The following is a 26160-nucleotide window of genomic DNA, read 5'->3' on the forward strand; positions in this document are numbered from 1 at the left end:
CATGTACCAAATTCCCACTGCATTTCAATGGCATTTGGGCATCTAATTTTCTTAGGCTTCTTTTTAAAAATGACAGCTGGGGTTTTCAGCCAGCCTTCCTGTGTTTTGCTTGCTCTCTTGTTTTTCTTTTCTACATTTTAATTTTAATCTATGTGTTTTGTGTAACCATTTCCATGACCGCCACAATCTGTGCTGCTCGCTCAGAGCCTCATCTTGCTCCTGTTAAAGTCAGAGAGAGTTCTCCAATTGACTGTAATGAGAGTAGGTTCAGCTTCTATCTTGATAAGTCAAATTTCCTTCAAACAAATTATAGGGACAAAAGTTTTAAAGCTAAATGGATGGTCCACATGCTGAACCAAGTACACATTGGGTCACCAGAGAATGTAAGGCAGTAATTTGCGATTCAAATTTATTAATGAAATATTTAGTACATTTTACCTCTCCTTCAGTAGCAGAATGTCTAGATGTTAAAGCCACTTGTAGAATCATGAACAATTAGTATATAATCTAACATTATTACTGGGGCAATTGAAAATGGCCTAAAGTTTATTACAAAGGTCAAGAGGGAAGTCTACAGTATGTGAGAGAGAGTGAGAGCACAATAGTTGATTTGTGTGGAAACAGCAGTTTTGAATTTTCTAACATTATTCCTGCACACTTTTTGACAGTACTGTGCAGATACCACAGACTCTAAGGAATGCATTGAAAGACTTAGGTATGTCATAAAAGAGCTTGATTTTTTAAAAAAAATCATGTTGAACTGTAAGTGCACATACTCAAATGTTTGTGGCCTGCGTTTTCTTCTCCTCCCACTGGAATCTAATGGAGTTTTGCTGTTGACTTCAGTGGCAGCAGGATCAAACCCAAGGTGAACAGATGTTTCTATAAATGTGACCATTTCTATTCATTCTAATGTTTCTTGTAATGATACCAGTCCCACAAAGCACTTATACAGGTGCTTAACTTCAGGCATCTGAGTAAGCCTACTGAAATCCATGGGATTGCTCACCTGTTTAAATACCTGTGTTAGTATCCAGCTGGATCCAGCTTTAGAGGGGGATTGCAACAGTAATAACACTTATACACTGCTGTATTTTTCCAGAGAATAGCTCAAATAAATGGAAATGTTATTGTCAGCGAGGGAAACTCCTTATTTTCAAAGAATTCTATATTGTGATTTTTCTCCAGGTCTGGAGAAACAAAAGTACTGGCTTTGATGGGAGTCCTGTATGCTAGCAGAGGGCAGAATTTAGCACACTGTTGTCTTGGGTGAACCAATTTCACTGTTCACGTCATGGCACCTTTCTACCCTCTCCACTATAAATCAAAGCAATATCTTAACTATATTAAGCAAAAATAATTGAGAAATAGGATCATGAGTCATTATTAGTTTTGTCAGGTTCTTTTAGCTTTGTATCTAGATCCAACACAAACGATGATCATTTCTCTAAAAATCAGATAAGATAGAAACTGATCATGATGTTACTGTACTCAATGTACAGTAAATACCTTGTTTTACTCTGTGTTTTATGAATGATGGCAGAAAAATGGAAGGTTATTTCTTTTAAATTAAAACCTATTTTCATTTTAAAATCATCCTCACATGCTTGGCTGCAGAGATCTCATTCTGAGAAAATTATTTTTAACTAGGAGGGTTTCCACTACAGCCAATAGGCTATATAATTATAATATAAATTAATCCAAATCATAACCTTTTTGTACTGAGCATAGTAAAAATAACATTTTTTTCTGAATTATGAACATAATTGAATTTATTAGTATCCCCAAGGATAACTGCTACTTGAGTAAGGACAAAAAAGAGCTTTACTAGAGATATTAAAATATCAAGTATCTGTCTGACAAAATATCACTATTGTGTACTCAAAAGTATTGAATATTTATTAACACATTTGAACATCACATACAATTATCACACTGTAAAGGGGCTAGGCCAGGGCTCAACCCTCTCCGGGGCGGCAGGGAGCCACACCGGCTCGCTACACACAGTTAACTTTGGGGGAATTTGTCCAGCCACCGGAGTCTCCCTCGGCAGCCCTTGTGCTAACTAGAATGAGCACCGTAGGCCTGGGCCCTGAGTCATAGCGAGGCACCAAATAGTCAGTAGCTCAGGCAGGGGCTGAGCAACACAGCATGTGTGAATTAGCCCAGGCCTCCAAGGACCTGGAAGAGGGGGAGACTGGAGGGACGCAGGCCCACCCACTCCACTGCGTCCCAATCCGGGGCCCTAGCAGCAGCAAACGACCTGCTGCTGAGTCAGTGGGGATCCTGACCGCAACACACTGACATGCGTTCTGGCAGAGTTACAGCCAGACGAGGGTCGGCTGCCCCCGGCTACTTCCTGAGTCCCCTCCTTCCGGTACCTGGGTCACGGCGGTGTTCCCTGGGGGAGTCCAGCACCATGGGCTCCTCGGGGCAGTGGACCAGCGGGAGGTCCAGCCACTCCCTCTGGTAGCTGGCGCAGGGCAGGTCTGGCCAGTCTTGGCATGGACCTGGGGCCGTGGGGTTTTCCCAGTTGTGGACTAGGCTGGCTACATCTGGCCTCCCCAGCGGCTGGTTCTCTAGTGAGCTCTGAGGGCCCGCCTTTCTACTTCTGGGTCGCTGCCTGTCCCTCTGAGGGGTGGGCTCAGAGCATCCTGGCTCTGCCCACTGTGGTGTCTGGAGGGGCTCGACCCTCTCCGGGCAGCAGGGAGCCACACCACCTCGCTACACACACATTTTGGGAAAAGAACCCGTTGCATGCTGACTAGAAGAGAAATCACAAACCAGTAGCCTAAAAACTGTGGTATAACGTGGATTTTTGAAACCAATTGGAGTTGACTTAACTCTGCTATATTGAGGTGAATAGCAAAACTGCTATCTATAAGATACACCTAAAGATTTCACATTCTTTGTAAACTTTGATTTTTTAATTTTTTTTTTTTTTTTTGCCATCCTGGATACCTTTCTCCAATGATTTCTACTCTCAATGTCTCATTCACCTTATACATTTTGGTCTCTCCCTGGTCATATGTGTACAAAGAGAAAAGGAGTACTTGTGGCACCTTAGAGACTAACCAATTTATTTGAGCATAAGCTTTTGTGAGCTACAGCTCACTTCATCGGATGCATACTGTGGAAAGTATAGAAGATCTTTTTATACACACAAAGCATGAAAAAATGGGTGTTTACCACTACAAAAGGTTTTCTCTCCCCCCACCCCACTCTCCTGCTGGTAATAGCTTATCCAAAGTGATCACTCTCCTTACAATGTGTATGATAATCAAGGTGGGCCATTTCCAGCACAAATCCAGGGTTTAACAAGAACGTCGGGGGGGGGGAGGGGGGAGGTAGGAAAAAACAAGGGGAAATAGGTTACCTTGCATAATGACTTAGCCACTCCCAGTCTCTATTCAAGCCTAAGTTAATTGTATCCAATTTGCAAATGAATTCCAATTCAACAGTCTCTCGCTGGAGTCTGGTTTTGAAGTTTTTTTGTTGTAATATCGCAACTTTCATGTCTGTAATCGCGTGACCAGAGAGATTGAAGTGTTCTCCGACTGGTTTATGAATGTTATAATTCTTGACATCTGATTTGTGTCCATTTATTCTTTGACGTAGAGACTGTCCAGTTTGACCAATGTACATGGCAGAGGGGCATTGCTGGCACATGATGGCATATATCACATTGGTGGATGTGCAGGTGAACGAGCCTCTGATAGTGTGGCTGATGTTATTAGGCCCTGTGATGGTGTCCCCTGACTAGATATGTGGGCACAGTTGGCAACGGGCTTTGTTGCAAGGATAGGTTCCTGTGTTAGTGGTTCTGTTGTGTGGTATGTGGTTGCTGCTGAGTATTTGCTTCAGGTTGGGAGGCTGTCTGTAGGCAAGGACTGGCCTGTCTCCCAAGATTTGTGAGAGTGTTGGGTCATCCTTCAGGATAGGTTGTAGATCCTTAATAATGCGTTAGAGGGGTTTTAGTTGGGGGCTGAAGGTGACGGCTAGTGGCATTCTGTTATTTTCTTTGTTAGGCCTGTCCTGTGGTAGGTGACTTCTGGGAACTCTTCTGGCTCTATCAATCTGTTTCTTCACTTCCACAGGTGGGTATTGTAGTTGTAAGAATGCTTAATAGAGATCTTGTAGGTGTTTGTCTCTGTCTGAGGGGTTGGAGCAAATGCGGTTGTATCGCAGAGCTTGGCTGTAGACAATGGATTGTGTGGTGTGGTCAGGGTGAAAGCTGGAGGCATGTAGGTAGGAATAGCGGTCAGTAGGTTTCCGGTATAGGGTGGTGTTTATGTGACCATTGTTTATTAGCACTGTAGTGTCCAGGAAGTGGATCTCTTGTGTGGACTGGACCAGGCTGAGGTTGATGGTGGGATGGAAATTGTTGAAATCATGGTGGAATTCCTCAAGGGCTTCTTTTCCATGGGTCCAGATGATGAAGATGTCATCAATATAGTGCAAGTAGAGTAGGGGCGTTAGAACAACGCTTCCTCAGCTCTCATACCCTAAGTCAGCCATAAAAATGTTGGCATACTGTGGGGCCATGCGGGTACCCATAGCAGTGCCACTGATTTGAAGGTATACATTGTCCCCAAATGTAAAATAGTTATGGGTAGGGACAAAGTCACAAAGTTCAACCACCAGGTTAGCCGTGACATTATCAGGGATAGTGTTCTTGACGGCTTGTAGTCCATCCTTGTGTGGAATGTTGGTGTAGAGGGCTTCCACATCCATAGTGGCCAGGATGGTGTTATCAGGAAGATCACCGATGGATTGTAGTTTCCTCAGGAAGTCAGTGGTGTCTCGAAGGTAGCTGGGAGTGCTGGTAGCGTAGGGCCTGAGGAGGGAGTCTACATAGCCAGACAATCCTGCTGTCAGGGTGCCAATGCCTGAGATGATGGGGCGCCCAGGATTTCCAGGTTTATGGATCTTGGGTAGTAGATAGAATATCCCAGGTCGGGGTTCCAGGGGTGTGTCTGTGCGGATTTGATCTTGTGCTTTTTCAGAGAGTTTCTTGAGCAAATGCTGTAGTTTCTTTTGGTAACTCTCAGTGGGATCAGAGGGTAATGGCTTCTAGAAAGTGTTGGAGAGCTGCTGAGAAGCCTCTTGTTCATATTCCGACCTATTCATGATGACAACAGCACCTCCTTTGTCAGCCTTTTTGATTATGATGTCAGAGTTGTTTCTGAGGCTGTGGATGGCATTGTGTTCTGCATGGCTGAGGTTGTGGGGCAAGTGATGCTGCTTTTCCACAATTTCAGCCCGTGCACGTCGCGGAAGCACTCTATGTAGAAGTCCAGTCTGCTGTCTCAACCTTCAGGAGGAGTCCACCTAGAATCCTTCTTTTTGTAGTGTTGGTAGGGAGGTCTCTGTGGATTAGTATGTTGTTCAGAGGTGTGTTGGAAATATTCCTTGAGTCGGAGACGTCGAAAATAGGATTCTAGGTCATCACAGAACTGTATCATGTTCGTGGGGGTGGAGGGGCAGAAGAAGAGGACCCGAGATAGGACAGATTCTTCTGCTGGGCTAAGAGTATAGTTGGATAGGTTAACAATATTGCTGGGTGGGTTGAGGGAACCATTGCTGTGGCCCCTTGTGGCATGTAGTAGTTTAGAAAGTTTAGTGTCCTTTTTCTTTTGTAGAGAAGCAAAGTGTGTGTTGTAAATGGCTTGTCTAGTTTTAGTAAAGTCCAGCCAGGAGGAAGTTTGTGTGGAAGGTTGTTTTTTTATGAGAGTATCCATTTTTGAGAGCTCATTCTTTATCTTTCCCTGTTTGCTGTAGAGGATGTTGATCAGGTGGTTCCGCAGTTTCTTTGAGAGCGTGTGGCACAAGCTGTCAGCACAGTCTCCTTCACTCTCACAAATCTTGGGAGACAGGCCAGTCCTTGCCTACAGACAGCCCCCCAACCTGAAGCAAATGCTCACCAGCAACCACATACCACACAACAGATCCACTAACACAGGAACCTATCCTTGCAACAAAGCCCATTGCCAACTGTGCCCACATATCTATTCAGGGGACACCATCACAGGGCCTAATAACATCAGCCACACTATCAGAGGCTCATTCACCTGCACATCCACCAATGTGATATATGCCATCATGTGCCAGCAATGCCCCTCTGCCATGTACATTGGTCAAACTGGACAGTCTCTACGTCAAAGAATAAATGGACACAAATCAGATGTCAAGAATTATAACATTCATAAACCAGTCGGAGAACACTTCAATCTCTCTGGTCACACAATTACAGACATGAAAGTTTTGATATTACAACAAAAAAACTTCAAAACCAGACTCCAGCGAGAGACTGTTGAATTGGAATTCATTTGCAAATTGGATTCAATTAACTTAGGCTTGAATAGAGACTGGGAGTGGCTAAGTCATTATGCAAGGTAACCTATTTCCCCTTGTTTTTTCCTCCCCCTCCCCCTCAGACATTCTTGTTAAACCCTGGATTTGTGCTGGAAATGGCCCAACTTGATTATCATACACATTGTAAGGAGAGTGATCACTTTAGATAAGCTATTACCAGCAGGAGAGTGGGGTGGGGGGAGAGAAAACCTTTTGTAGTGGTAAACACCCATTTTTTCATGCTTTGTGTGTATAAAAAGATCTTCTATACTTTCCACAGTATGCATCTGATGAAGTGAGCTGTAGCTCATGAAAGCTTATGCTCAAATAAATTGGTTAGTCTCTAAGGTGCCACAAGTACTCCTTTTCTTTTTGTGAATACAGACTAACACGGCTGTTACTCTGAAACCTGTCATATGTGTACAGTAATTCTTTCTCCATGGAAATCTGTAGGAAGCCATTATCTACAATAACATTAAGTACATTTGTTTGTTAGCTGCTTTCAGAGGGCTGTACTCCAGCCACATCCTCCTTGACTTCTCAGTGGTCTTTGGTGTCATTGATGACTTCCTACTTAAAATTCTGCCTCCATTGCTTTTGAGGCATTGTTCTATCCTGGTTCTCGTTCTAAGCTTCCTCTTTCCTCTATTTTCCCATTACTGTTTATAAGACCACTATCTTCTCAATCACTCAAGGCCACAATCTAGATGATATCTGTGATTCGGTCCTCTCTCTCTAAGACCTATACATTCAGGCCATGTCCATGTCTCCCAACTTTTATCTATATGATATTTTTTTAAGATCAAATCTTTTCTGTTTTTTCCAGACTACCCAGGCTCTTGTTCCGTCCCTCATTATCTCACATCTTGACTACTGTAATCTCCACCTATCTAACTTTGATGCTATCCACATTGGTCCCTTAAGTCCATTCAAAAGGTTGCTGTTAGGATCATCTTTCTGGTTGTTGCTCCAACCATATCTCCTCCTCCTTTGTGTCCCTCCTTCACTGCACCAAACACACTTTCCTTGGCATAAAGGTCCTTCACCCTTTAGTTCCACACTATCTATCAAATTTACTAACTTGTTGAGCTATTGGCTGCTTCTATAGCTCTCCCAAAGATGCAGGCCTTGATAGCCCTCTTGTTTGTTTCTTCCTCAAGCAGAGTTACAGACCAGCAGAGTCACACTTTCCTTTCTCCTTTTGCTATTCTGTAGTTTTTCCAAAGTTGAAGACATTATGAAAAGTTAGAGTAGAAAAGCAGGAAAACTGCAAAGGAAAACGTGGAGGGGAGAAAGAATTCAGTCTTCATTTTATTGCAATGGGAAAAAGAAAAATAGGAAAGAAAGGAGGGAACAAATTAGAAATTTTGAAAATTAAAAAAATCCAATAAAATATTCTGTAAAAAATTGAAGACAACTGTGCCATTACCCTGAGAAACATAATTTAAAATTTTCAAAAAAATGCTAAACTTTTTTACTATCTCTAGATACAATAGGTATTTTAGACTATTTTGAGAAATTTAAGACATTAAAATTACCTGTGAAAAACTAAAAGGCTGTGTCTTTGATTATATCTTAGGTCCGGACATGGATTCTTACAGTGGGCTATACAACTGCATTTGGAGCAATGTTTGCAAAAACCTGGAGAGTTCATGCAATTTTCAAAAATGTAAAAATGAAGAAAAAGGTGAGGAAACAACTGTTCCTGTCACAGATATGATGAAGCTGTTATCTGCTATTGTTATACCCCCTGAATACCCATACTTCCACTGATGCTGTGGAACACTGTCCTCTCTTTCAGAAAAATATCATATTGAAATACACTGAATAGTCAACATTTGTGTCCCTTTTTATATATCCCCTTCATAGCCTCTATATCAGAGGTTCTCAAATAGATCTACAGAGCCCTCCATGGTGTTCAATGGAATGAACTGTTTTGACAGTCAAGCTGTGGGCTTTGAAAGGATCCATGAGTCCAAGAGAGGGACATATATCTACAAACTGGTTCACAAAATGCAAAGGCTGGGGAAACCCTGCTCCTCACTGGTTTATATCCTATAGTTTATGAAGTTCCTCCAGCATCCATAAATCTCCAGGGAGCAGATCATCCGCTGGTGTCCCTAAGTCTCTGACGGCCAGATGTTGGGACTGGATGACGGGATGGATCCTTTGATGATTACTTGTTCTGTTCATTCCCTTGGAAGCATCTGGCATTGGCCACTATCGGAAGATAGGATATTGGGCTAGATGGACCTTTGGTCTGATCCAGTATGACCATTCTTATGGTCATATTAAGTCAGTTTGCATCACCTGGAATATAAATGTTGCAAACAAAAGTTTCTCATAGCTTGCTAGGAGGGGACGAGATAGAGTACTTGTAGGATTTTGTTCTTCTAGTCTTGATTGGAAAGGCAGGCAGTGACCAAGATCAATCAGAATTGAGCCACAGTAGTGGTTAGAGCCAGATTAGAAAAAGTAATATTGTAACCATCTTTTTGATCCAAAACATTTTGTAGATATAGAAAAGCCAAGCTAGAATTACAGTAGTTCAGACCTTTATCTAGTATGTGGTATCTCATGTTTGGATTGCTATATTGTTGTTTTTTCTAATATGGTTTCTTTACACATATAAAATGTTAGATGGTTTTCTTTAAAAACAGAAGACTAGGGACACTAGCTAGGGAGGGCTCTGAGGTACTACAGAGAATTCTTTTCCATGTGTCTGGCTGCTGGGAGTTGTCCACATGCTCAGAGTCCAACTGACCGACTTATCTGGGGCTGGGAAGGAATTTTCTCCCAGGTCAGACTGTCAAAGACCTGGGATGTATTTTTACTTCCTCTGTAGCATGGGGCATGGGTCACTTGCAGGTTTAAACTTGTGTAAATGGTGGCTTTTCTGTAACTTTAAGTCTTTAAATCACCATTTGAGGACTTCAGTAACTCAGCCAGAGGTTAGGAGTCGATTACAGGAGTGGGTGGTGAGGTTCTGTGGCCTGCAATGTGCAGGAGGTCAGACTAGATGATCGTGATGGTCCCTTCTGGCCTTACAGTCTATGAGACTCTATTAAGTTACTCATTTTGTTGGGAAAGTATGAATGGAAATCAGAATGAAAAAACAAAGCTAACAAACTATTGGCGATTGTCGAGCTAAAATCAGCAACCATACACAATTCTATAAATGCAATTATAATATTTTTGCTAACAAAGAAAAAAATAGAGCCACATAAACCTGAGAAAGGGGAAAGTTATGCTGGAAAATGCACAGGTTCACCTTAAAGATTTTCCTCTGTATGCCCTTTTCAAAGACCTGCATTTTAAGAGTTAATAACAATACCTTATTATTTGTACTATAGGAGCACCTGGTGGTCCAATTGTTCTACGTATTGTACACATAGCTAGTAAGAGTCTGACTGTACTCCAAAGAGCTTGCAATCTAGATAGGCAGAGGGACAGTTATCTTCATTTTACAGATGGGGAAACCAAGGCACAAAAAGATGAAGTGACTTCTCTTAGGTACACAGGAAGTCTGTTGACTTGGCCAGGAATTGAATCCAGAACTCCTGAAATCCAGTCTGGTGCCTTAACCCCAAAAACACTTTGTTACTTCTTATATTTTGGTTCTTAACCAGAGTTGTCTATATGTATTTTTATTCAGTGCAGAATATTTTGAATGACAAAAACAATTAAGAGCCAAATTATAGGTGCACTGGCTGGGATGAGAGCCCCTTCCCTCCTTAACACTTCCATGCAGAGGGCCACCATAATGTGCACGCTTATTCTAGCTGAGTCCAAGTATCCACTTTCCCAGAATCAAACTCTTGCTGCACAAAACAATGTTTCTTCAACATCTGAACAAATGTTCTGCCCACTGAATTCCACTGCTCCAGGTTCTGCTGGTATAACTGGAAACAGAATTTGGTTTATCATCTTTATTTCTAATATTGTGTTTATATTGTAGATTTTATCATTTGCACCAAAATATGTCATTTCAAAAGGTCTCTAACAGGAATGAATAATTCAGTCTACTGGGCTTTCATTAAGAATTCACTTTGCACTCTGATATGCCATTTGCCTTTAGACAGTCAAATGGCTCCTCACCTCTGACATTCAGTGACTCTTGTCTGTTAGTTATTAAATGCTGCATTCTGCAGCCCTTACTCACCCACTAACTAGTATCTTTTTCCTCAGCTAGTCCCATCAGCTTTAGTGGGAGTATTTGCACAGCAAGGCACCACTCAGGGACAGGGCCGGCTCCAGGCACCAGCGTTCCAAGCAGGTGCTAGGGGCGGCAGTGTTTCTGCGGCAGCAACAATTCGGCAGCAGCCCCTCTGTCCCGCCCGCCGTGGCGGCAAATCGGCAGCAGCTTCTCCCTTTTGCTGTCCGCGGCAGCAGTTTTTTTCACTGCTTGGGGCAGCAAAAACTGTAGAGCCGGCCCTGCTCAGAGAGCATAAGGTTGGCAGGATCTGACCTGAAGTGAATAACTTGGTTAATCCAGTCATTTATTGACAATTGTGCATTAAACATTTAAGTTTTTTTTTTTAATAAAAGCACAGTAGTGGGTGTTGGATAATGTCTTCAAATACCTAAATGCTGCCCAATAAACTGCTTTATCTTGAGAGATGCTGGAAATATGAAGGGCATCTCAGTCAAAACATTGGATTGCAACATAATTTACCTACCCTGTGAATTGAAATGATGTCTGTTTCACAATATTAATCACTTCAATTCCCTTCCCTTGTCCTTTCTTATTTTGGTTTTCCATTTCAGTATTTGAGAAGTATAATCCTTAAAAAGAGGACTATTTACTGACAAGAAAATGTAAATTAGCTAATTAGTTGTCAACACAAAATGTTTAATTGTACTGTGGTTTCCATGTTTGGTTTACCAAGATCGATAAGCTCTATTTAAGACAGGAGAGATGACTCAGAAACATGAAGTTCTTTTCTTGTACCACATGTTTTCCAGCAGGGACAGTACAATGACCGGCATTGTAATTCTACTTCAGATTTGAGAGTGGGAGTTGTCCCCAAAATAGAGTAACAGTAGCAGTAACCACTGAACTGACAGAAAATACACTATTGCCATTTTCGATCAGGTTTAGTTTACAGACAGGAAATAAATTAAAATAAATTATCCAAGCCTAGGTCATACACATTATAGCAAACCAAACAAATTGAAACTCTAATATTTTTAACTTGACAAATAACAGATATATCTGAAGAATGGTTTAACATTTTTGTTGTTGTTATGCCATGTTAGAACAGATCAATCAAGGAGCACAAAATTTTAAATGATTTGAATACCTTTTTGTTTAATACTTCATGGATAGTTCTGGGTCTATCTATTCATAAATGTCCAGCTTCAATAAAATGTTGCTTTTAGGTACATTACCTTGTCAGTCGTCATGGATAATTTAGGCTGAATATCAGGACAATATTATTAACAGTGAAATCTATTAGATTGTGAAATAGGCTCTGCATAGTTCTAGAACTCATCACTTGATTCATTTAAAGGAAGACCGAATAAAACAGCAGAAAAGAGAATATAATGAAAGGAACCATTTTGCATTAGTAAGGAGGACAAGTTTACCTAATAATTTTATTTCTACCTTTAATATATATGGTGCAGTCTATAAATAACTTTTTGATCTGTTTATATATTGACAGATTTCTTTCTCCTTCTAAAAAACTGTATAGAATATGAACTCGTATACTCAAATATACCTCTTATAGTAATGACACTTTTTGTCCTGCTGGTTTGGAAGTTATGTGGGGTACCACCATCACGTATTGTATGACAAAACCAGCTTGCACACAATGGTCCCTTCTGGCCATTGAATCTAACAACCAATAGCTAAACCGTAGGGGCGGCATTCAACAGCAGAACATATTTTAACTTATATTTTTAAAATTCTTTCATTTTTATGAAATTCTAAGGCACTTTCTGATTTGCTAAAGACATTCCTTTGATCTGAGAAGCAGATGAGAACCAGATGCTCCCTGCTTACTCTGCAGCTCCATGCCTGCTTTCTGACACCTCCTGCCCACTTCAGGCCAGGGAAGGGTAAAGATGCTAGCCCTGTCCCCTTCTTCAGAGCCTTGAGATAGATGGTGTGGCCCTTGGAATCTCCCATCCCTTGATGTGGCTGCTGTCTGGGACCCACCCAATTCCTAACCTAACTCCATGGGTTCAGATAATCCTCTTGCAGCAGGATTGGTGTGGTTTCACTTCCTGATGGTTTTTTACCCTGTGGGAGCTTGTAGCACAGTGGACACCTGCTCAGGCCCAGAGGGGTTTAAAATAGCCCTGGGAGAGGTCTGGGGCAGGGGAAAAGCTGGGCTGATTGGCAGAGCAGCTGCAGCTGGGGGCCACGCCCCAAACAGACCCAGCAGGCCTTATAAAAGCCAGGGAAGCGAGGTGCAGAAGAACACTCTGTTTGTTGCTCTGAGAGGGAGAGGCCTGGCTGCAGAGACCTAAATAGAGGATCTAGTTTGGAGCAGGGTTGTGGAAAGGCCTGGGGAGCTCTGGCCTGGGAAGGCCTATTAGGTACGGGGGTTTCAGGGGCAGCCACGGGTAGGCAGAGGCAGCAGGTCCAAACCCAACCTTGCCTGTAATGAGTGGTTCATACTGCAGTCTGCCCCAGGGAGCAGGGGCTAGCTGGTGACTGGCAGGAGCTCACGACTGAGGTGAGGTGGGGATAGTGGGTGGGGGGTTCCCCTGGGAGGGGGAGACCCAGAACTGTGGGGGTACTGCCAGGGGGCAGCACCCAGTTAAAGGGGCACTGGGCTCCTGGGAGGGACATGGGAGCTAGCTGCAAGGCGAGACACTGGCTGACAGAGGGCGCTCCAGAGGCTGGAATGCTAATTCCCTGAGATGACTAGCAGGCGGTGCCGCCGGTGAGTCCGTGCCCAGCTACAGGGCTCTATGTACGACTGAGAAGAGGGGACAGAGATGGAGTGCGGTGCTTTGCCAAAGGACTGTCTGGTTTTCCCCCACCACTTTCATGTAGTGCTAGAGCAATACAATAGCTTCCACACTGTGGCTGAACTCTCTGTAGCTGGTGAGGCTAGTGGAATTTGTCCCTGCCTACAACATTCAGCTATCCTCTGTACCCAGTCATAGTAATCCAGTAATTGTCTCAATTAAAGAATTGATATGTTTTAGTTTTCATTAAGAGAAGTATTTTTTGGGGGCAGGGGGGATACTTGTTTTTGTTGGTTGGGTGAAGAAGCTTAAACTGGAGTGAAGATTCTGTTCAAACAGAAGTTTTCATTTAAAATGTACAACTCAAGTCCAGTGGAGATAAAAACAAATATTTGAAGACACTATAAACTTGGCTGAGAATATGATTTGTAATATTATAATTGGTTTAAACAATGCTCCACATTCAATTTTGTTTGTTTTACTTAATCCTCTACTTCTTTGCTGCAATTGTTCTTGTTTTTAAAATGACCAACAAAAGCCAGAATGAGCTTCTCCTGCTGCCAAGCCATTAACTGTCAAATGATACGGTATTCCCAGAGCACTGCTAACATCTTTGATCAATCTAGTGCTAAAAAGAAGTAATTTAAAAGAATCACATTAATTTCAGCTACATTAGAAACACAGAAGTACAGGGGAATCAGTTTTTGTCAAATGAAAAAGGACAAAGCCAGTAGGGAAAAGTTTTAAGAGAGCTCATTAGAGATAATGAAAGTAGACTAGAATTAATATTTACCAGAAAACCACTTTTAATGGGGGCTCAATCCTGCCTTGGTAAATCCCCTCTGTTCTGCTCCCGGCAGCTGAGGATTCTGCCCAGTGGGAGGAGGGGGAAGTTGCCCCCTTTCTGCACTGACAGAGAATGTGCTGGTAGTGAAGAGTAGGAGGAGGCCTGCTAATGGCAGGAAGTCATTGTGTGTTCTAGCATAGCCTCAGCAGGCAGAACTGCTAAAGGAAACCAGTCCTGCTGGCATAAATTAGAACAGTAGTGAAGCTGCTCTATTATACGCTGGGTCCTGAATATCCCCTCTGCTCCCTCCCCCGTCAGATGCATTAAACACAGCTCGGGCACCCTGAGGATTGAGCCTGAAGGCTAACACATTTTAAACAATAATTTCTTAGTTTCCATAATCGGTATTTGTCCTGTTCCAGTAAAATTTTGTCCATTGGCAGACAAATAAAATGAAGCATTGGCGATCACCATCTCTGGACCAGAATACAGTTTGTTGCCATCCACACTCGAAGCACAGTGTTGCTGGTGCTATGATATCCTTGACTCAACTTCATTCAAAACTTCCTAGCTTTGTCCATTGGTATCTGTACTTGCACCTGACATCTGGGTAGGGATTTTTTATGTGTAAATGATAGTACATCTTTTATTGATATTGTTGAGTATCTAATTGCTCACCATCACCATCCTAGACTTCTGCTGGCCTTGTTTTATCTTGATGTCAAAATGTTACATGGTAAAGGCAACGTGAATGAAGGCAGTGGAAACGAAAAGTATTATCTTCAAAGACTGGCATTTATGCTGTTTTGCTATCATTATTCCACTCTGTAATGCCACTACATCAGAGTCCCTGTGTATTTGTGATCATACTGCAAACCTGAAGTCCTCACTCATATATGGGGAAAGAGTAAAAACTAAACCTGTATTGTATAATCCAATGATGATGGGAGAAGGGATATGAAAATCACTTCTAAGTAGATAAAAGCTGTAAACATCAAGGAGCGAGAAGAATTATTTACAGAGGTCCAAGCTGGTAAAGCTATGTGTAGTACTATGAAATATAGCAAAGTAGTACTCTATTCAAGTTGAATATAAGGACATTAAAAAGATGTGAAAGTAAAGTGAATCAAACATTCAAAAGCTAGAAAATGCTAGAGTCAAGTTTGTCTTAATTTGGCCCCACTGAGCATATTGGCCCGCATCCTGTAGAAAATCTGTGGCAGAGCCAAGGATAGAAACCAGCTCTCCTGAGTCCCAGTCCAGTGCTTTAAACACATGATAACATCCTTTTATCTCTTAGAACCCTTTGCCTCGTTCATTTTCCATCCTGTGTACTGAATGAGGCAGGGGTCCTTTGTAACAAATAGCTTGTAATCATTATAGGTGGGCAGGCAGCACTACCTATTAAGGTTACCCAACACTTTTCATTATAAGGTCTGTTTTCAGTTGCTTATAACTTTGCCAAACTTTCACTGCTTGAATTTATACAGGCCAGGTCTCTACCTCAGGCTGAATGTATCTGGAAAATTTCAGCCAAAAGAGTTCAGCTGCTTCTAATAACAAAGCTGTGCAACAATACATTATTTTGCCCAGGTTAAAATAGTATGGGGACCTTCTCTTGCAACAACTCTATGGCTGCAGCATCTTTCCCCTAACCAGAACTGTACCTCTGATTCTGTCATATTTCAACTTCCTGCTACAAAACCTGGAAATGCTAGAGCTCTTCAAATAGCTGGTTGGGGTAAAAAAACACCCACTATTAAAAATACCTGTTTTTCCTTGACCTCATTCTCAGTAACAGCTGAGCCATGTCTCCTCATCCTGCATCACATTTGGAATAGCAGTGGTGGAGGGCCCACTCCTCTCTCAGAGGCAGGGGCAGAAAATGGCAGGAAACCTTTCCCTTCCACCTCCCATGGAGCAGGAACTATCCTTCCCTCCCCTCAGAAAAAATATGGGACTTTTCTCCCTCGAGAGAGGCAGGGTGACAGCACAGGTCCTTGCAGTACTTACCCCATCAGTTAGGGTGTGCATCTGTTTGGATAGATGAGCCTGGTCCACTGCCTTAATTTCTTAAACTGTACCCCACAGCAGAGGACTCTGTGATGTTGGTGGATGCCCCAGAATAATGGCTTTTAGAATTGGCACCGTTCATAGCTATTATTCCAGAGTATTTGCAGGCATGTGCTGTTTTAGGTACTCTCTGGTCACATTTTCAAACTTCTTTTCACAACTATGAGATCCAGAAATTTACTGTTTTGTTCAATGAAAGCTCCGAGTATGATGTAAACACTTGATTCCAGTAGGCAAAGCCCTAGGCACAAACCTATCATACCTGTGTCATAATTTGACCCTGCCACCCTCACACAGTTACCAGCTCAATGGACATATTTGCGCGGAGCAGGGAAGGGAAGAGGCCCGGGCAGAACACACAACATTCAAGCTATCCTCAGATGGCAAACTGTCCTTTGGGGAGCATTGCCAGCTGATGCATGTTAAAGCAGCCCACAAACTGCTCTTATCTGTGCTTATGACTAAGCAAAGAACCAGGAAGCCATTCTTGTTGAACCCCGCTCTGCTGTGCCAGCACAAACAGTATGACCCTTAAGAATATCCTAAATATATCTCTCTACATTGGTAGAATTTATTAGAGAAATATATCCTTTCTATCAATTTTTTTTAACCATCCCATAGAGTTTATAGCTGGGATATAATTTCTATTAAATACTGTGGTTGGTTTAAAAAACCCATAGAAAGGTTATAATTTTCCACACTTTTCCCATACAAGTCTTAAAACGATGCAACAGCTGTCTCATTATTTCAGTTATCTAAAACTAGATTGAACAATGCACTAATAATGTATTAACAGACAGTTCAGTAAATTGCACTAAGCACCTATCTTAAGTGCCTACATAACTTTGTAAATCTGGTCCTTTCTGCATTAGCATAATATTAGACTAGATGACCGAATTAGTTCTCTCCATATCTAATTTCTATTAAGATACTTGTTCAGTAGGTAATTTTAAAATATTTACACCTTTTCAAAACATTTTTGTAATACAAATTTAGCTAGAGCTTTTTGTACTTACAGTAAAAAACTGTAATGGATTTCCCAGGGGGTGTCTCTGTGTTTGACTAAGTAAATCTGAAAGTTCATAAATCTTGGGGGAGAAAGAATAAGACCCAGATTATTATTTTAGCTAATCAGATTCGCACCACTAAAATGCAATATTAGAGACCATCTGTTCTAAAGAACCAACATATGGAGACTTAAAATTTTAATGTTTTCAGTCTTATTGCTAAATTCTTTAAAATAGGAAATAAGACAAACCTTCTGTTTGAAATTTGTTTTTTCACTGTGACTGTTTAGCATCTTGACCAAATGGCCCATAGTATATCCAATACATGGTGAATTTTTCAGGTGTAATTTCATGGCATGTTTTTAGAGATTATTCAAATGTGAATAGAGCATATTTCAAGAAGATCTGAGCAGAGACAGAGGTACTTTATGTATATCATGGGGAAAAAAATCAATAAAGATTCAGTCCAAAGCCTCCAAAATAGCAGCCTAAAGTGAGGCTCCTAAATCCATATTTAGGACCTTAAGTAAGTGGTGTAATTTTTTCCAAAATGCTGAGCACCCAAGAACTCAAATGATGGTGACTGGGAGCTGCTAGAGACTCAGCACTTCTGAAAAAACAGTTCACTTATTTAATTGCCTAAATATGAATTTAGACTCCTATTTTTGAAAATCTTGACATAAAAGTTACAGATATCAATAAGTGAAACCCTTGCTGTAATCCCTTTGGTGACACTTGGAATGTAGTAAGTATTGTCATAGTTAGATAGACCCTCTTGTATTTCATGCTTGGTAATACCAAACTTAGAAAGGGACCTTTATTTCAAAGCTAATAACCCACATTGCATTTTGAGCAAAAATATTCCATATATGGCACTTTTTCAAACATTATGAGGGCCTAGCCTGATTTAAGTAGAATATCTCACTCCCTAGAAGTTTCCGATTTTGGGAAAAAAATACCCAATTTTAGTTGAACTGATAATTTGTATAAACAAGTTTCAGTCTGATGTGATTTGATAAGACTAAACCTCCATAGCTGTGGAAAACAATGACATTTCTTTTGGAGTCTTAACTGCCCACAAATGGTGCCACAATCATAATCTCCATGCATTATGAGAATAATGGGTGACAGAACAAAGAACACGTTGCTCTACAGTATGAGACAATTCATTTCTGAATAGCTTGGAACAGGATCATAAATGTAATCAAGTGCATTGATGTCCCCAGCTATTTAGTAATGATGCATCATACTTTGCTACAGAATTGTTCATTAAAGAAAATATAGACTAGATATTTGAATGTCATTTCAAACAAAATCAGAACATTTCTTCCAACCCATTCAAGCCCTTTGAAGTGTTCTTTCCAAAGATTGGGATCCCTTTTAGCACAGGCAATGACAATTACACATTTCTTGTAGAAAATCCTCCACACATAGGACCCAGTTTAGCCCTAGGCTAAGCAGGTGTGCTAATCTGAAGGATGATTTTGGCCTACAGTGTTGGAGAGACGGTGAGCTTTCCAAAGAAGGAACTGTGTGCATATCACACTATAGTCACACTACTTGTCTACTGTATGATGCATGACACATGTGAAAGGGTTGATTTGTAATATTCTGCTTGGAAAAGTTGCTAAGCAACAATGTTCTGCCTTTGGTCACTGATCAACCAATGAGTAGGTTATTTTAATGATGTAACTCTAATATACTTGCAAGAGTTATGTGAGTGTAGATATTTTATAGCTGAACTACCGCTTCTCCATTCTGTCTGGTCATGATTAATAACTGTTAATAAAGCAGTCATCTTTTTAGTTTCCCTCTGAACTTCTAACTGTTACTGAGCTCTAGCCCTGGATATACAGGTGCCTAAGTGAAGTTTTATTGCACCATGTCCAACAAAATCAATAGAGTGAGTCCCTACCTATTCCCCTTTCCTAGCTGCTACCTACTTCCTTTTCCCTCCAGCCTCCCTTTTCTATCAATACAATGAAGTCAGCAGTTGACTCTTAGACTAGTGTTAGCATACCAGACCTGAGGTCATTGGTGACAGAAGTTCTCTGCCTACAGACCCAGTACCAGAGGGGCTTACGTGCTGGACCATAATTCCTAAATTTTAAGCAGTGCCCTTCATCTGAGGCTATAAGGCCTCTCAACAAGAGCCATACAAGCTGCTTATTCTGCCTCTGTAAGGGGTGTGTTCTGCACTGGTATGAGCACTGCAGGTCATTATCTAAGTGGACCTAGCACTCCAGGGAGTCCTGCCTGAGGGCTTTCCTGTTAGAGCAGTCCATTCGTCCGGACTTAGACCCATGGCTCCAGACTTCCAGATCTTTCAGGGACCAAAGGTTATCAAAGTCCAAGCTGGTGGTATTTTCAAAACCTTTTGAGGTGCACTGTAGCAGCAGGATCAGACAGACACTGAGCGCAAGTCCTTGTGTGAGGAGAGGCATAAAATACTGTCTCGAGGCTCAGACTCTATGTTGCATAAGACTACAAGGCTGTTTGACATCAAGGATGCATCAAAACTTAGAACAAGTTCCCTGAGCACCACTGCTGGCATTAGCTGTGTGGAGCTGGATATGCCACAGGTTTTGAGGTTTTTGCCAGCACCTGCTGAGCCATACTCACTTTGTCGGTACCAAGAGAGACAGAACACCTGCTGGTACCAGCCCCAGCATTGCCTCCTTATGCAGTGCCAGCATCAACAGTGGTACAGGCAGCTTTAATGGCTCAGCCCTTCCACACAACAGCGATCTTGGGACCAGTATCCCCCCACCTCAGGAGCTCAAACATGGAATCTCTTGACCAAAGACTTACCTGAAAGTCTTATACTGCTGATGCTGCTGTCCAGGTTCTTGGACCTGATGTTGCCTGCAGGGCTGCCACGGTACCCCTGAGGGCCAATAACATCTGTCCTGCTGATAGCAGGGAGGGCATCCCTGCTCCTGGAAGAGACTTGGAGTGGAGCTTACCCCTATCCCCAGCCAGATCCCATACTTCGTGATCTTATCTTCCCCTGTATGGGGAAGAGAAACCTAGTCTCAGCCGAGACACAAGCTTGGTACTAACCCTTAGCAGGACTGCTCGTACTAACCTGGGTGGCCATGTGGGCCCTGTGGACACTGCAGAACATCTGACCTCCCCCATACACTCCAAACACATGTTGGCTTCTCTGTGCCTGAGGGTGAGGGGTCACCTGTACTCAGCAAGCTGTAGCAGCAGCCTCCAGAGCTGGACCATCCAAAGCCAGTACTGGAAAACACCTCCTCCCCATCACCAGACAAGGCTCTGGCATTGGATAAGGCATCAGACACTCTGTATAATCATAAAATCTTCTAGGATCTCATGAGATGGGTAGCAGCAATCCCATAGATCCCGACTGAAGAGGTGTGGGGATACACTGAGTACCTTGTGCAGCAGATTACACTTATCGGTTCTGGTCTGTGTAGTCATTCCTATAAATGAGGGGCTGCTGGAGCCAATGAATCACCTGTGGCAGACGCCTGCTTCCATAGCACTGGCTTCAAAGTGGAACAATTGGTGGTACTGGGTACTGGCTACAGGTGACAAGCAGTTCTCCTCACTCCTGATGCTAGGGGTCACTGGTAGTGATGGTGGTGAATGAAAAAATGCACCAACACCTTTAGATATTGACACCAAAAGATAAGGAGCAGGAGCGCATAGACATGCTTGGTAGGAAGTCATCGTCTACCTCAAGTCTCCAAATGATATCAATCAATCCTGGTGAAGTATAACCATGTCAAGTGGTGTGTCATTCTGTGCTTCAACTGAAAGTTCCCACCGGAATTCAGGAGTGAATTCTAGACTGTCATGTCAGAAGAACAGCTGGTTGCTAAGCAATACCTCCAGGAAGCATTGGATGCCATGGACCCAGCCTCCAGAACAATGGCAATAGCAGTAACAATGCACCGCTCTTCGTGGCTGTTCTTGTCAAGAATTCTTAAGGAGCTACAAACCACAATTGTAGGTCCTTCTTTTGAAGGATGCTCCTTGTTCCACAACAAGATCTAAGCAGCCATGGGGTCACTTTACGGCCATTCTCAGGTCCTTGCGGGTCTACACTCCAACCTTCAAGTGACAGCATTTCAGGCCTTAGACATACCACAAGAGCTCCTTTTCTATCAATACAGAGCACCCATGCCTTCTAGGAAGGGGCAAAGGGTTTCAAAGAGGAAGCCCTCAGGAGGAGTCACCAGTTCCTCACACCACCCTTCCCTTTCTGCAACAGGGCAGCAGATTTAACTCCATGCCCAAGGACAGCATATCACTTTTTTTCCCCCCAGCCCTAGAAATCTCTCCCCTTTTGGCAACCCAAAAATAAACCCAGGGTCTCTGCCAGTCTGACCTGGGGGGAAAATTCCATCCCAACCCCAAATATGGCAATCACTTAGTTAGAGATCACCAGTCTCACTCCTTGAAAACAATTCTCTATGCTAACGCGGAGGCTTCCCCATCTAGTGTCCCATCTCTGGCCATTGAAGGCATTTGCTAAAGCAGATGGGCCACATGCTATTGTCAGTAATCTCATCATACCATCCCCTCCATAAATGGATCAAGCTCAGTCTTGAAAGAAGTTAGGTTCTCCCTGCCCGCCCCCACCCCCTATTCCCCTTGGAAGGCTGTTCCAGAACTTCTGTGCTCTGATGGTTAGAAAGCTTCTTCTAATTTCAAGCTTAAATTTGTTCATGACTAGTTTATATCCATTTGTACTTGTGCCAGCCTTGGTCCTTAAATAACTCCTCTCCCTCCCTGGTGTTTATCCCTCTGCTCTATTTATAGAGAGCAATCATATTTCCTTGCAGCCTTCATTTTGTTAGGCTAAACAAGCTAATCTCCTTAAGTCTCCTCTCATATGGCAGGTTCTCCATTCCTCTGATTATCCTAGTAGCTCTTCTCTATATCTGCTCCAGTTTGAATTCATCTTTCTTAAATATGGGCATCCAGAATTGCACACAGTATTCCAGATGAGGTCTCACCAGTGCTTTGTGTAATGGTACTAACTTTTCCCTGTCTCTACTGGAAATACCTCACCTCATGCATTAGCTTTTTTCACGGCCGTATCACATTGGCAGCTCAGTCATCCTGTGATTCACCAGTACACCCATATATTTCTCCTCCTCTGAAATGCTACATCCCCAGCTTATAGCAACATTTTGTTGTTAGTCCCTAAGTGCATGACCTTGCACTTTGCACTATTAAATTTAATCCCATTTTATTACTCTAGTTTTCAAGGTCCTCCAAATCTTGTATGATATTCCTGTTGTCCTCTGTACCGGGAATACCTCCAAACTTTGTCATTTGCAGTTTTTGCTTACCTATGCGGTAATTGATGTTTGAGATGTGAACCCATATACATATTCCACCCTTCTTCCCCACTACTTTGCAGTCCCACAAACCATGGAAAAGGAGCTGGGTGTAGTGGGGCAATGCTGCTCTTTCTACCCTTTCTGAAACAGAAAAGGGAGTGAAGGACGCATGTAGCACCCTTGCAGATCCTGCTGACTAGGAAGTTCTGACATATGCGTTGAACATGCAATCACCAGCTGTGGCATATATATAAGTTCTCTCAAAGAACATCAGTTATTGTACAGGTAAGTAACCCCCTCTTATTTTGAGTTGCAAACTTAATAAAGGAGCTAGAAACATATTTTATCCTTTATATGGACCACCCCCTAGGGCAAGAGTATTACCCACATTGCCAGTGGCTTTAACTACTTGCTAGATAAAGGAATGTTGTTAATCTGTCTTCCTGGGTTCTATTCCTGGCTGCAGGGGAAGTATGGTCAAAAGGTTGTGCTGTCTGTAACCAATCACATAGATATGGCATGGTCATTTTGAAAGACAATGTCGATAAGACTTGACTCTACGATATTAGAAATCTAGGTTCTGTTTCCAGTTCTGTTTGAAGTAACTTTGTACACCTCTTAATTACTCATCCATAAAATTGAGTGAATATGAATTCTTCCTCAATAATAAGGTTCATGAAGTGCAGAGAATTAGTAACAGTAGTCAGTGGGTGAGCTGGGACTAGAACTCAGGGTCCTCCTGCCCGCTGTCACTTAGACCGGTGAAGAAGTGGTGGCTACTTGCCTGGTTCCTGAATAGAACACTAGCTCTGAGTCTTCCAAGCAGGAAGCTCTGTGAGGCCTGGGAGCATGGTCAGTGCAGTTGGCATGTAGAAAGCTCTGTGGGCTTTCTATTCTAGTCCATTCTATCTAGGTTCTTACAGCATCACCGTAATATCTGAGCACCTTCCAGTAATGCATTCAATGGCATGACTAACATCTGTCATGTGATGTTTGTTCTTTCTCTCATCCTCTCTGGGGGAGAATTGAAGTACAGTGTAGTGGTTTATTTGGTAAGATTTTTTGTTGTTGTTGTTGGTGGGGTTTGTTTATTTGTTTACACACTGCTACATGTTTATATGAGAGAATACAAGAGAGAAGACATGTGCCTTGTCCTTTGTGTGGAATGGTGAGGTTGTGATAGCCCTATATTTTTGGGGGAGTTCAGTCCCAGACTGGCCTCTGAGAAAGTTCTGTGTCCCACACCGGTGAGCTTTATCTTTGTTGTACAACGTTCTATTGTGCCTGAGGAAAAGTGTAGTTCACCAGTCTTCATACCAGAGTTTTAGTTTTAGTTTTTAGCTGAGGCCATTGAGTGTCTTTAAGATATAGACCAAAATCTTGAACTTGACTTGATTTCTATGGGAAGCCAGGGTAGACAGCAGAGGACAGGTTCGATGTGCTTGCGGTAGCCCATGTTACTGAGGAGATGCACTGCCATTTTCTGTGCTAGTTGAAGTTTCCTAAGGACTGATGGCTCCATGCTCAGGTATGTGGCATTGCTGCCTTCCATACTGGAGATGATGAAAGTGTGTATAATGGGGCAGGTCATTGGTCTGTCAGGATGGGCGTTAGTCTCCTAGTCAATGGGAAAATGTAGAGATGCTGATATACGAGTGGTTAGCACCAGGGAAGAATCCAGGAGCACTCCTACACTAAGGACTGCATTGACTGAGTGTGGGTATGTAGAGTCAACCAACAGAGACTGCACAATTGCTGCAGACGCCTCAAAGTGCTTTCCTCTACCCACCAGTATAATCTCCATCTTGCTTAGATTCTTCACCTATGAGCTGATCTTGTCCAAGTACTAGGCTGTGTTTTTTGAAGGATCGATAGACCTGTGTCACCTGCATATTGCTGACATTTGAGTCCATGTCATCTTACCAGGTGACCTTGTGGCATAATAGCACCAGAGAGAATCCCTCCCTGTCTTTTGGCTAGCTTTTCTGTGAGCTTTCTTGGGAACTGAAGGATTGATTCAGGACAATAGTTGGCTAAAACTGATGTCTCCTAGGTAGTTTGCTTCAGTGTTAGTCAGACTATTGCATGATTCCTTTCCTGAATGAGGCACTGGCTATTTTGGTCATGAGTGGTACCAGTTGCCAGGAAGGGCATGGATCAGATTTACGGGTCTTCAGTCAGCCTCTTTCAGAGTATCCAGTATTTCTTGAGGAGTGAATGTGCTGACATCTGAGAATGTAGGTGGGCTGTTCTTTATGGCTGTGGGGGGCAAGGGAGGGGGAAAATAGATATCAGCAAGCCTTTAACAAGCTCTGTTGATCATGTACAAATGGCATTTTTCAGAGGCTAAAAATTCAGCCAACTCTGAATGGATTTTCATGAGGACATAAGGCAAATCACTGACCACAGAATTATCTTCCTGCCAAATGTCAAGTTCCTACTCCAAAATATAGCGATTCTAAGTCTCTGCAAAAAAGGGGGGAAATGTTAACATTAGTAAACCTGTGGCTTTTTCCCCAACTTTGGTCTGTGACACAGCTGAACCATTTAAAAAAAATCTTGCAAAACAATTCAGCATGAGGCAGAGACCAAGCATGAGAAATCTCAGCCTCAATAGATAGTTTGGCAAAATTATACAGAACTGAAAACAGAGGGCTTATAATGGGAAGTAAAAAGAAAAGGAGTACTTGTGGCACTTTGGAGACTAACAAATTTATTTGAGCATAAGCTTTCGTGAGCTACAGCTCACTTCATCGGATGCATGCAGTAGGAGGAAAAAAAAATGAAAGTGTAAGGCAACCTTAATCACATTCATTGCTACCAATTCTAATCATAAGAAGATGCATAAAATGTTGGTATTAACAATATGATTATGTCAGATGCAAGGGATGTAGATATTAATTAAGGGCAGAACCAAGTGGTTCATCAATGTCTTAACTATAGTACTTTTGCCCTCAGGATAGTTTGACCCATGTTGCAGTTTTGAGAGAGAAATCAGGTCAGTATACTTTTATTAAAAGAATGAGAAAGCAAACATAAAACTAATCAAGCATGTTGCTGACAAGCTAACTTCCATAAACTAATAAAACAATACAATGATCAAATCAAGATCACAAATGAAATCAATGGATCGATGGTTCCATTTTTCAAATGAATACACAGGCAGTCAAATGAAATTATGAGGTTGACATAAGGAAGAGTTACTCTATTAACCCTGTATGGGAGATTCAAGAAGGAACCAGTTCGCCTTCGATCTAAGACCACAACCTGTGATCAGGACATAATCCTGTACTTCATTTAAAGAAAGTACAGCTATTAGAACTATGTCTTTGTAATTCCCCTTAACTCTTCTTTCTTAATGCTCATTAAGGTTACATGCTATTGTTTCCCTATTCTATTTCCTCCCTCTTCAGATAACAACACGTAATCTTTCTACAGGATTTAACACAGAGGTGATTATTCAAGAAGCTGCTAGTTTGTATGATTTAACAATGCCCCTTTCTAACCCAGGAGAATCTCTAACTAGGTAACATATCAGGGATTTAATATTCACTTCTGGGGAACTATTGAAGGCACGCACGCACTCTCTCTCTTCTCCCACGCCCCCCCCCCCCCCCCCGCAGCATTGAGTCATCCCCTCATGCCAAATAAAAACAAGGACATATTCTCTCTTCTCCCTTGTTTCTTGGGATCT

At 42.2% G+C, this 26160-nt stretch overlaps 1 protein-coding gene across 2 annotated transcripts in view; it reads left to right on the forward strand.

Annotated features, from left to right (window-relative positions):
- The window catches only part of GABBR2 (gamma-aminobutyric acid type B receptor subunit 2), an 842917-nt gene that overhangs the window by 564960 nt on the left and 251797 nt on the right, over positions 1–26160 (forward strand). Inside the window, exon 12 of one of the 2 annotated variants that reach the window (XM_073332464.1) lies at positions 7934–8041. The exons of the other annotated variant lie outside the window; for it this stretch is intronic. Coding sequence (XP_073188565.1) covers positions 7934–8041 — 108 coding nt within the window. The remainder of the gene's footprint in view (positions 1–7933; positions 8042–26160) is intronic. 2 annotated transcript variants of the gene reach the window in all.

Source organism: Lepidochelys kempii, chromosome 2 (assembly GCF_965140265.1).
Source record: "Lepidochelys kempii isolate rLepKem1 chromosome 2, rLepKem1.hap2, whole genome shotgun sequence".
NCBI classification, from domain to species: Eukaryota; Metazoa; Chordata; order Testudines; family Cheloniidae; genus Lepidochelys; species Lepidochelys kempii.